This window comes from Vulpes lagopus, chromosome 8 (genome assembly GCF_018345385.1).
Source record: "Vulpes lagopus strain Blue_001 chromosome 8, ASM1834538v1, whole genome shotgun sequence".
Classification (NCBI taxonomy): domain Eukaryota; kingdom Metazoa; phylum Chordata; class Mammalia; order Carnivora; family Canidae; genus Vulpes; species Vulpes lagopus.
Genome location: NC_054831.1, coordinates 61,658,376 through 61,671,500, shown reverse-complemented (window position 1 = coordinate 61,671,500; position 13,125 = coordinate 61,658,376). Strand labels below are relative to the sequence as shown.

At 33.9% G+C, this 13,125-nt stretch overlaps 1 protein-coding gene across 2 annotated transcripts in view; it reads right to left on the bottom strand.

Moving 5' to 3' along the window:
* PLXDC2 (plexin domain containing 2) overlaps nucleotides 1-13,125 on the bottom strand; it is a 451,801-nt gene that overhangs the window by 95,983 nt on the left and 342,693 nt on the right. For both annotated transcript variants that reach the window (XM_041765805.1, XM_041765806.1), the window contains 2 exons: nucleotides 7,484-7,579; nucleotides 7,207-7,288 (listed from right to left, as the gene is read on the bottom strand). In XM_041765805.1, coding sequence (XP_041621739.1) covers nucleotides 7,207-7,288; nucleotides 7,484-7,579 — 178 coding nt within the window. The remainder of the gene's footprint in view (nucleotides 1-7,206; nucleotides 7,289-7,483; nucleotides 7,580-13,125) is intronic.

The window sequence follows — 13,125 nt, the reverse complement described above, 5'->3', positions numbered from 1 at the left end:
TATTTTACCCCAGTCTACGGAAATAAGCCTACAGTTATAATTAATTTTTGGATCAGGGCTACTGGATTTCCCAAATAGCTACTATTTAATAGGCCTGAACTTCACATCTTAACACCAAAGCCAATGGGTTTTCTTATGTTAAAGAATCATGTAAACGTGTAGTCTACAAGTAGCCTCAAATATGAACTTAGACCATACTCTCAAAAGGGTTATAGGCTATGGCTTTGCCTAGGGTATAAAAAGTACACATAAACAAGTATAATGATACTCTATTGATTAATCTTAATTTTAAAAATTTCAGAGTGGGCCATATATTCCAAGAATACATGGAATGTCATTCAAAAATTGTGGATTTTAGGATCTTCTCATTTCTTAGACTAAATTAAGACTTTAAGGTAAACCCTAAAATCATACTCAATCCTGCAAATGTGTCTATATGTTCCGGGGTAATAGAAATAAAACCATAGGAGATAGGCATATTCAAGTCTACTTGGTGCTCCTATTCAGAAGCATAAAATTACTGTATTGAATTTTCAAAAAAAAATTACTGACTAGGGAAAGGTTGGATTGGCTGCATTATTTAAATTTGTTTTCTCCATCTCTCTCTCCTCCCATACCTAATTTCCATAAGCTAAATGAGCATATGATAATAAGCACATTCTATTTTCAAAAACTTTGCTGTGTCTATATAAAAAGATTTTTATCCTTAATTAATTGAGGTTGACAACACATTTTAAATCATTAATGAATTATTAGCCACTATTTCTGACTTTATATATACTTAAAATTTTTTGAAATATATTACAGATGATACTTTTCTATTTCTCTTTTTGTAACAAGTAAAGAAATCCAGGGATGCCTGGGTGTCTCAGTGGTTTAGTGCCTGCTTCAGCCCAGGATGTGATCCTGGAGTACCAAGATGGAGTCCCACATCGGGCTCCCTGCATGGAGCCTGCTTCTCCCTTTGCCTATGTCTCTGCCTCTCTCTCTCTGTGTCTCTCATGAATCATAATAATAATTTAAAAAAAAAAACAAATCCAGTTACTTCAGTGGAAAATAACAGCCAGTGCCATAGTACGTTCAAGGGATGCAACAAAAATAACAGGTCAAAACAAATATAGAGCAGTTATTCAAAAACTGTTTTCCTTCATGTCATGCATCTTCCTAAGTAAATATGTGATACAAGTATTCAATAGCTACTTGTCTTACCATTAGTAAGGATTTCCCTATTCTACTTATTCTTTTGATGGGTGGAATCATGGAAAGTATTTACTCCCAAATTTTTACCAGTAGTCTTATGACTTTGATCAGAGCTAAGGAAATAAAATGTGAAAAATTCTTTAAAAGTGAGACACCAAGAGACTAACTCCCCATTATTCAACATGGTGAATTATAAATGTTGACATTTTATGCTAAACATCAGCTTAGTCCTTTCTATAGTTACATGGTTGCTACTGACAAGGCAATGGGTAGGAACAGCCAAAGTGACCAATTAGAATTTTCATGAAAGTGTAAATTTCTGGCCTTGATCATCTGTATGATTAGTCCAATGTATGTGTTGGAGTCCTAGTCTAGGCATGGTGTTAGGTGCTGTGGAGGACATTAAAATGAGTAAGACTACATTTCTGCCCTTAAATATTTATCTTCTAATCTCTCCTCTGTTGATTCTTCCTTTTGTCTCCAACTCCATGTGGCAAAAATTCAAATTATACAGAAGAATACATAATAAACAGTAGTAGTCATTCTCATGCCTGCCTCCAGAGACAAATACTGTTTCCCCAGAGACAAAGACTGTTATCAATCTCTTATGTATCTTTTTAGAGGTATTCTCTGTCTATACAAACATGTATACAAATATATTTAAAAAAATTCTTACATAATGAAAAATTAGCATCATACCTCATTATGCCATGCCAGAGGCTAGCTCCTGGAATCTCTTCTATTTTCAATTTACACTCTTTCTATAGCTGATCTCACTCAGCCCCATGAATTTAAATGCTATCAATATGATAATGACCCTTCAATCTGAATGTCCAGCCACAACCTTTTCCCGAAATTTCTGGTTTATATATTCCCACTATACTCAACATTTCCACTTGAAGTCTGATAGACATCTCAAACTAAACTTGTCCCCAACCAAGCTCTTTATTCCACCCCCTCTGACTCTATTTCTTGTGCCATCCTACCTATCTCAAAAAAAAAAATGAATGCCAGCATCTACCAAATTATTCAAATAAAAATCTAGAAAGCAGTCTTGGTTCCTATCTTCTCTTCTTCCTTCACTTCTAATCCATTTGTAAGTAATTTGTCCCCTGTCAAATATATTTCAAATTCATTCATCTCTCCTGATCCCCATAATTATCATCCTTGTGCAAGAAGCTGTCCTCCCTCCTGTAGAATACTGCACACACTCTCTACTATTCTCTTCCTTTTCAATCTTAAATACACACACACACACACAAACACACACACACACACACACACCTGTATATAAAACCAACTATTCTCCTTGGAATAGGCAGAGTTTCATTTTTAATATTTTTTAAGTAAACTCTACACCATACAGGGGGCTCAAACTCATGACCCTAAATCAAGTCCATGCTCTACCCACTGAGCCAGCCAGGCACCCCCAGAGTTTCATTTTTAATATATAATGAAATCACATCACTCCTCTGCTTAAGTTCTCCTAGAATCTAAAGGCTTCTCATCACCCTAGAATAAATAAAACCCCTCCTGATGCACAAGGCTTTCCATATCTTGGTACTTTGCAATCTGCCTGACCTCATTTGATACCATTCTCTATTCATGTTCAACCCTCAATGCTCCCAAGTCACTGCACTTCTTCCTTTTGTCATCAGATCATGCACTGTAGGGCCAATGTATTTGCCAGTTCCTTTGAAATACTCTTTGCCTTCTCCTTGGTAGATGTAGCTGGTTCCCAAACATTCAGCTCTAAGTGTCACTTCCTCCAAAAGTCTTTCTTGGCCACCCAGTCCAGAGCAGCCACTGGCTTTTTCAAACTCAACAGATCACTCATCATCAACTCACTTTTTGCTTAGTTATCTATTTGTTTTCCAGCTTAATAAAGCTAAATTCTAAGATCCAATAGAACTTTGGCTTTAATACCTGGTTATTGTTTGAACTACCTCAGTATTTATACTAGTGCTTGCTATTTAGATTAGTGTAGAAAGAATTCAATAAATTTTTTAAATATATGAATGAGTGAATGGATATCTTAAGAGCCTATACATAGGCTATCAATTTTCATATATATATATATATATATATATATATATATATATATATATCGAGAGAGACACACACACTCACACACACATACACACACACACACATACATACTTCCCACAGGGTGGGGGCGGAGAGGTAGGGAAGAGGGAGGGGAAAAGAGAATCCTAAGCAGGCTCCATGGTCAGTGTGGAGCCCAACACAACTTGATCTCAAGACATTGAGATCATGACCTGAGCCAAAATCATGAGATGGGTGCTTAACTGACTGAGCCACCCAGGTGCCCTGAGCCAAAATATATTTTCAGTTAAAAAAATAGGCTTTTGGAAGATGAAGGCTTGAAACCAAGGTCCCTTCAAAAAGGCTAGGTTGCTTAACATGATATCAACATATAAACTCCTGTTATTCTTACTGATTTTGCTATATTTTCCCTTATAATGTTCTGTTTATTTCTTTTGCCATAGCACTCATCAGACTATTTGCTTAAATTCTTTCTCTTCATACTAAAATGTAAGCTCCATGAGGGAAGTTTGTTCGCCACTGAATTCATAATCTAGGATAGTAACTTGAACACAAAGACACTCAAAAATTTGTGTTGAATGGGTGAAAATAAAAGGCATGGTTGAAAGTGGCTGATTCAGGTTATCTCAATTTTCAGTGAAGAAACAAAAGCATTCTTCCCTAGAAGTAATGGGCCACCCATTCTAGTAAACATTTTTGATCATAGATCTCATCAAATGTTCTTAATAACTCAAATTCCTTTAGACTTTAGATAGGCCATTGCAAACGTTTTGTCTTACTTTTTCCTTCCTGAAAAATAGGAATTAAAGGAAATAAACAAGCCAATTAAAATTATCTTATCTTTTTAGAGCAAGTCCAACTTGAGAGTTCAATAATCACCACCAACTGATTATCATTCAGGGGTAAATGAGCACAAAGGAGAAAGTAAAAAGGATGGAAGAAAAAAATCTGAGAGGCAATTTTTGCGCTGCTTAGTATAAGACTTCTCTTGTTTTATTGAACTTGTTAATAAAAGCTCTAAGGTCTGGGGAAATGCTTCCGGGCGGCAAAACAAAGTTTTGAAGCTCACAGGTCTAAGGAGAAATTAATAAAATGCAGTGGGGAAATTAAATTGAACAAAAGTGCAATGAGCCATAGTTAAACCAATTAATTAGGCAGGTTTTGATATGTATATAACGGAGTTGCTGAAGAATTAAAAATAAATCCAAGATTTTAAACCAGTGTTTGGTATTGAGCAAAACACCAAATGGTAACATGCAGAAAACTTGTAGTTTTTAAAGTGATGTTCTTTGATGAATTCCTTCCTTATTCAAATGCATCACCACTTTTCCTTTTTCAATTAATCTTTTAAAAACAACACTTTCAATAATACATAAAAGCCTTACGCTTTGATTCTCTTCTGCATACGTTTTTTTGCCAGTTTCAAAACCATGCAATTTTCTTGCAGTCTGAATTACAAAAATATTTATTTTTCAGTAGTATGTCTACTACTTTTAAGGAAGCTATGAAGATTAACTTGCTTAGTGCATCTGCAGCCTGGCAGGTGTGAGGCAGGATGGGTGAGGAGTTAAGACCAGTGACTGGGAGTCACATAGATCTAGTTTCAGTTCAAACTTATCACTAAAGAGCTATAATACCCTGCACAAACAACTTGGCTTCTGTAAGCCTCAATTTCCTCCACTGTACAAATTTTGTACTAGCTAAATATATTTGAAAATTCTTTGGCACAATGTCTGGCAGAGAAATCTCTGAATAAAATGGAAGTATTAATATAATGCAATTTGCAACTATGCAAAATTGCTTGTTTTGGAACTTTAAACATCTGTTAAAATATATATAATATATATAATATTTATATATAAATATATAGTTATATGACCTTTATATAAATATATAATATATTTGTTTATATATTTTTTCATCAAAAATATTTTTAAATAATGAAATCGTTGGTAGAAGATAGGTTTAAATATTTAAATATATATTTAAGCATATGTATATATACACATATATATGTTTAAATATATATTTATAATATTTATATATATAAATATGTAAGTATTTATATATTTGGTGGAAGATAGGTTTCTAGACTACTGTCCTAAACCTTCATTTACAATAATCTTATTTCAGTCGAGAATTGTCCCAATAGTAATCTGGCTAGGGTGGCTAACTCTGCTGGTATTCCTTGACTCTCCTAGCTTCAGCACTGAAAGTCTCTCATCCTCAGAAACCATTCCCAGACAAATCTAATCATGATTCCTTCACTTGGAACCTAACGATCTTTCATTCATTCATCATTTTATGCATTATCAGGTACATTCTTAGGTTCTGGAGATATAAAGACCACTCACCTTCATAAAGCCACAGCTAGCAAAGGAGACAGACACAAGAACAAGTGTCTATAAGACCTATGGTATCTGCTGATGCTGGAGTTTTGCCCAGGATGTTCAAGAAACACAGGGGTTGGGCACCGCACATAGACTTCACATAGTAGGTTTAGGGAGACTTCTCAAAGAAGGGGACCAGAACTTGAATTAGGTGCACACCTCAAGCCAGGGCCTTTCACTAATTTTGGGGGGGAGTTTTTCATGTGTGATCTCAGTATTACTTAACTATACATATTAAAGTGTCATCTCCTGGGTGTATTTTGGCTGTTATCTAAACAGATTTTGAATAACTTCCAATATGCATGTAACTTTTATGGTATGTCAACAATATATGAATATAAACAAGCACAAACTCTTAATTTTAAGGCAGTTCTTTCCATTCTGGAGATACAGTTAAGTTTAAATCTCCTTTTAAGAATGTTAATCTCCCACTCACTTTTTCATTATTTGATATTCATTACACAAAGGAAATGATTGGAACAGGTTGTACTGAAAACAGAACAAAGGTTATAATAAATAATATTGTTCTATCCACAATACTGTACTGGTTGCCCCAAAGTTATCAAGTTAAACATGTTTCCTAAAGCTTGTTATCAAGGTATTGGCATTCTATTCTTTATACTTCAATAACTTTTAAAGTATTCCCGAACATTCCTCTATCATCAGAGCAAATGCTGCAGCAAGATGATAAGACAGACGCTGCTTTTACAACAGGAAGCTCTGATGCAACATGCACAGATGAAAAGCCTGAAGACTCTGTTCTTTACCTGGGGGAAGAACTTTTCATAGACTCTGAAGGTGGAGGGGACTTATTCCCAAGACACAGTAAACGCTATGGGGGGGGGGGGGAGCAGGAACCACATCTATATTATTTGCTGTTGCTTTCCCAGTGTTTGGCACATAATTGATGCACAAAATGGTTGAGTAAATAACAAAACACATGTAAAAGTCTTTGCTCCGTATTTCTAACAAATGTTCATTTATTCTCTGAAAATCTCTAGGGACTAAAAGCTCCTCTTTGCCATCTGTGAAAAATCAGACCATGCATTCTATTTACATGGGGGCCAGTTAGTATCACTTTATTTCCTAACTATAGACCACATCTCTAAATTTCACTAGTAATCTTTGAGATATCCACTGGAACTTACTAAGAATGTACATGTGATCATAGATAAACTGTCCTTATTATAGTAATGACATGTCATACCATGTTTTCTGAAGAATATAGACCAAGAGCTTCAATTTACACTCATCAATCACAGTCACCATCTAGTTTAAGCCTCATGGTGATCATACATGTATATCAGATAATTAGTTTTTTTGACTCTGAAGGTTCTTGATAATTTTGAGTGATCAAAGGAAAACACTAAAATACCTAAAAATCCTAAGCATTTTTTTTTGCCTTTTGATCATATTTTTTTATATTACATGTATACATTTGTTCATATATTTCTATTTGATAAACCTGACACCTCTAAAATTCAATGGAAAAGTTAGAAGCAACAAGTCTCTGAAAGATTTTTAAATTTTCTGTATTACTCTTTTTTACCTTTGAAGTTTACTACACCAACTGCAGTTGAAGCCAATCTGAGAGGATACACAGGGGCCACAGCCATTAAACTGGAGACATGCTAGGAAACAAGACAGAATAGGTTTATCAAGACTCATTGGAAGCATGAAGAGAAATTTAAAAAAAAGAAAGAATCCTCAACCATAATTAAAAATCACCCACCTACCTCCATATACACACAGGATCAAGATACTTAGGTATCAACAGACCAGATCATTAAACTTTCCCACCTAGCTCTGTTCACAAGGTAACTTACTAGGTAATGGGGTCATCTCCACAGCTGAAATATTGGTAATTTTTGACATTTGTAGCTCTACTCGGTGGTATTCATAAATTGTTCTTCTTCGGACATCTGTAAAAACAAAAAGAAAAAACATCTTTCAAGATTTCTGCACCTATAAAACATAATCTGATAGTGATGTAGAATGATACACTTTTCACTTAGGCTGGTTTTAAAATGAAGATTTAAAATAATCCCTGTGAAGAGATTGATCATTAAAAAACCCTGAAAACCATGTGCTGATATACCCAGAAGGCTTTTTTTAATCAATGAAGTTGAAATGTTGATTATGGTCTCAGATATCGCACTTTGCTAGCAGGGCTCCACTCCATTGTTACCCAGGATATACTGAAGACATTTTCTTAACAGATTTATATATTTTGAAAGAGTCTCACATAAAAAAGAAGGTAAGATGACACCACTTCTTTAAAACTAAAGCTAAAGTGAGTCCTTTAAGAATGAGTAGCCATTAAAAATTTTTCACAGCCTAAAAAAAAAAAAATTCACAGCCTAGTAAATAAAGTTACTTTTTACCAGAATATGAGTTTGATTGCTTTAAAGATTTAGAATGAAATTTCTTTAATAAAAGAAAAACAGTACTTAAGCCATCTTAAAAATTTAGTACTGATATTTATTAAATATACAGTATCATATCTGAGGAAAGTTGATAATTAGTGCTTATATTGCATGAACAAATTTATAATCATTCATCAGCAAATTCAACAGTATCCCTGAGAAATAGGCTAGGTGGAAGACTTTGACACAAACTTTAATAATTAAATATCAGATAAACATGGAAAAGATTTTATTATAATTAAGACTGTTGATGAAATATATTTAAAATTTCCTATTAAAGAAAGACTTGAGCCTTATGCTAATAAGCTTGCCTGAGTTTGGTGAATTGTAATGGAAAAGTAATGTTAGCAGCATTTTATTTAGCTCTTGAAATGTTTGTGATGACAGGAAGGCATTTCTTGAATATTATCATTTCTATCAGGAATTATTTGGGATGCTATATGTCTATTGAAAAAATATGTATCAAATATTGGGAAGTCATATGTCATAGTGGTTGATAGTACATGCTCTTGAACAGTCTTGTGTGGTTCACACCCCAGTGTTGCTGCTTGGTATCTGTGTGACCCTGGGCTCCTTTGTTAGCCTCTCTGTATATTGTTCCCTCATCCATAAAACAGAGATAATAGTATCTATACCATTGAGTTGTTTTGACAAATAAAATGAGATAATAAATGTAAATTGGGACAGCCCCGGTGGCGCAGCGGTTTGGCGCCCCCTGCAGCCTGAGGTGTGATCCTGGAGACCAGGGATCGAGTCCCACATCGGGCTCCCTGCATGGAGCCTGCTTCTCCCTCTGTCTGTGTCTCTGCCCCTCTCTCTCTGTGTCTATGAATAAATAAATAAAATCTTAAAAAATGTAAATTGGTTAGAATAATCCCTTTCAAACTGCAGGTGCTCAATACATGTTCAATATGGCAACTATACATCATGCTGGTTATATGCTGCATGTATTAGTCTATTTCTACAGGCCTAAACTCACTGAAATCACACTAAGACTCTGAAATCAGGCTTCCAGGAATATGTTTTCCACTTTTGCTTCAAGACAGTTAAATTTTGACTAAAATCAATTGACTCAACAGTGATCTCCTGTAGGATATGGCTCAGGAATATGGTGTCCAGGAGATAGTGAGCTTTTATTATAAGTGTTCAGGAAATGTAGATATATCTACATACCCAGGAGCAAAGTCAAACATTACTTATACGTATTTCTACTTTTATCCACTCATATCTTTTCACTCATTTCTGATTATTCACCATGAAATTCTACTGTGGAAGAGGAAGGAGAGGTAGCCCAAAATGAACTTTTTGGGGGCTCATAGAAATTCTAAAATCCATATGCTGAATGTACCTTCAGGTTTATCAGATTGGAAAAGACTGCTTAAGAACCATAATCCGACTCATTTCTTTTCGGTGTAAGGGAAAGATGCATATATAATTTTCAAGGTGTAAACATTAGTAAATATTAGAGAAAATGCTAATTTCACCGTATTTATAAGGTTTCCTGAGGCATTTTTTTAAAGTTTTAATTTTAAAGTACATAAAAAGATTACCTGGTTTCTGCTTTGTCTAAATAATACATTTACCTATATACTGCTTTCCCTTGTATTTTACTAAATAGTTTAGTTCTTGGAAATAAGTAAATAACATGGCTTTGCCATGAGATCACTGGTTTGGGGGTTTCTGAGTCTCTTTCATACTCAATTCACTCAGTATCTATCAGATTCAGAGGTGCTTAAAATACTAATTTTCTCTTCATATTATAAGTTCCTAATCTCAAACTATTGACATAATGACTATGAGCCTCTGAAAGTGAATTATTGATTATGCATATGGGGTCAAAGGAAAGTGAACTTTCTTGCTATGCTAGTTCTATCACCTGCTCAAGACCCCTCCAACTATAGGGAGGAAATGAGTTTAGCAAAACTAAAATTAATGAGAATGATTTTTTTTTGATGACCTGCCAATTAATGACAGCTTCCAAATGGTCATTTTTGTTGTATTTCAGAGATACCCTGTCAGAAACAAGTAATTAGGAATGTATTTACTGGTAGCTCCTGCCAATATTAGAAGCTTTCATCAGATTCCAGAAATGTATTTAGATCATGTGTCTTCTTTAGAAAGTCAGCCAAAATAATGCTGTACCAAACAGTCTTAGTAGTGCTGAAACAGCTTTAACTGATTTCTTACAACTTCACTAAACCAAGTTCAACTATAATACCCATTAGGGGCTTTTAAAAATAATAAAAAAAGAAACGAAATCTCTGAGTAGACTAATACATAGAGAATAAAGTTTAGTATCCAAAATCTTAAGGTGATATGATTCAAAGTATGACTAATGAATTGCATCTTTTAGAAATTCTGAGCAAAATTAACAGGAGGGAACAGAGTGATCATATGGAAACACCAGGAATCCTCTCCAATCAATATTCGCTCTGGCCGAAATGAACACAGTTTAATGAGTACCCTGTGGCATGATTAGCCATGATCTAGTTTATTTGCCTGTCTTTAAAGCTAACATTCACATAGAGAATGTATGAGTAATTTCCTAAATTGGCAGATTCTTCCATTTATATAAATATTTTAATATTGTCTAAACTGTCAAGTAAAAGATTTGCTAACATTGCCTCACCGATGCATTGCCAATGCTTAATGATTGGTCCCAAATGTTTTTTTTTTTTTTTTTTTTTTGAGTTCCAATTGAGCCCACCACACACAGCACCATTCACTGAGAACTCTTTAATTAAATAGTAAATGTATTGCATAATTAAGAGTTCATATCTGGCATGAGGACATGAGAAAATAAAAGAGACCCAGCATTATAACAGTGAATCACAAACTGTAATTCATCAACAGAAATAGCTGGTTGGCATTGTTATATCAAGCACCTACCAACAGAAGATGCTTTTGTTTCAAACATTTTTTTATTCCTTCTGTATTCTAATCCTATTAAATAATAATGTAATTCATTTTGGATGAGGCAACAAAACTCAGAGAAAAATGAAGTACTAATATGAACCTCTTGATTTTTCTTCTCATCATTCCTTCACTGCTTGTAAAGTTCCAGGAAACTACTAAAACCCCAATTGCAATGGTCAGATTTCATGAGTTATTTGAGCATGCCTAAAGAAAATCAGAAACGTCATCTAAAACCAAACTTCACTTTTCTCCTCCATCCATGTATATTTACTAACAGCTTAAACAAAACGCATGTACTGATTTCCTTCAGTAAACCCTCTGCTCAAGAAGAGAACCAGAACGAGCACTGGGACAGTAACTGGTCAAGCAGTATCTTAGTGGGCTGGTGTGACATGGGGACTTCAGGCCTAACATCAAGGTTCCCATTGATCTAGGGAATGTTCCTCTGAACATGGTGCTTCCCCCCAGAGGAATATATCACTTTATTTCTGTGACTTTTTGGGAGCATTTGTAATGTACATTGGCAATATCATGATTATCTCTGTTTTATTCTGAGAGAAAAGAAAATTGTGACTTTCTTAAAAAAAATTGGGGGAGATGCAGTAAGACTTCTGTATTTTAAAATCAAGTTTTAAAAAAGCTTTTAGGGCTAAATCATGCAATTGTTTGGTACTTGTATAAGAGAAACTCCCAACATTTCCAAGAAACTAAACTTTCTATAAAAAAAATCCAACTGGAAAAATTAACATGTGGGCATGCTTGAAAAGGTATCCAATCAGTATTATTAAAAATAGAAATATTCTCTGTTTAGTAGGGAAGTGTAAATTAAAATAGAAATATTCATTGTGTAATAGGGAAAAATTAAGAAAAATTAAGGCAGAGGAAAGTATAAATTCAAAGGCAAAATTGAGAGAGAAAAGTGGAATATCGAATCTCTGAGGCTATAATTTAAAATTAAAAAAGGCAGATAGGCTTTGATAGAAAAATTAGATTTCTACTTAGATTATTTTGGAGAACTGTTTTGGCTACTTTTCTGTGCTTTCCCCAGTAAGGTAAGCACTGCAAAGATGATTCACTATATTGGGTAAAATGAAAGTACATTAGGTTGGGTTTCTCTTCCTTAGATCAAGAAATCCTAGCCTAATAGGTACTCAATAGATATTTATTAAACATATAAATGTTTAAATGTCTTGAATTTTTAATAATGTATTGAAGTCCTTTCTGTGACTTTTAGTATGTTATATTGAAATAAATTATTAAATAAGAGACACATTCTATATTGGTAAAATTTTACTTTATCTCATATTGGTATAGGATAAAAAGTCAATGAATTAAAAAAAGATTAAAAAAAACCCATTTTAGTCATAGGTCCCAGAAGGAATTCTTTTTCGTTCATAGAAATTCTAAAAAACATTCTGAAATATGTTAGATATAAGTCATCAGTGATTTGTAATATCCAGAAAAGTCTTAAACATTTGCTTCTTTTTTAAAAATCAAAATCATCAAATGGGGTATGTTTGAAATGTCTGTATTAAACAATAGAACATCATTTTGCATAATGCCTTCTATCCTGAAAGAGTTTTATGAGAGGATATTTTATGGGGAGAATGTCATGATTTCTATTTATTTTTTGTTGTTGAGCCTTGAGTAGGCAAATGCATGTGGGAAGTAAAGCATGTGAGGAAGCTAAGCTGGAAAGAGATGCAACTTTATCTTCTGTAAAATGAATAATTTTGAAGTGCTTTCCATTTTGAAGACCAAGAAGGTAAGATGACCCAATTTACTAAAGGATTTGTAATGTGTGTCCTTAAATGAATGAAAAGACCCTGAAAACTTTAAAATAACAGGAGAAGCTCAGTATTCTAAAAGAGCTTTAACTGGGTTATGAAAGAAAAAAATACCTTCAGTTTTTCCAAGATTATTCATTTTCTCCATAGTTTGTCAACATTCTTTTTTGTTCATTTGTTTTAAATTATTGTTTGCTACGTAATTATAATGGAGGTGTCCTACTAGTGAATCAAAATTACAAATGGCTTTATTTGGGGAGAATCAGTTATAATGGAATGCTTATATTAGAAAATGTATTATTTAATCACATCTAAAATTCTAAGGCTTTTTGAAAGGCA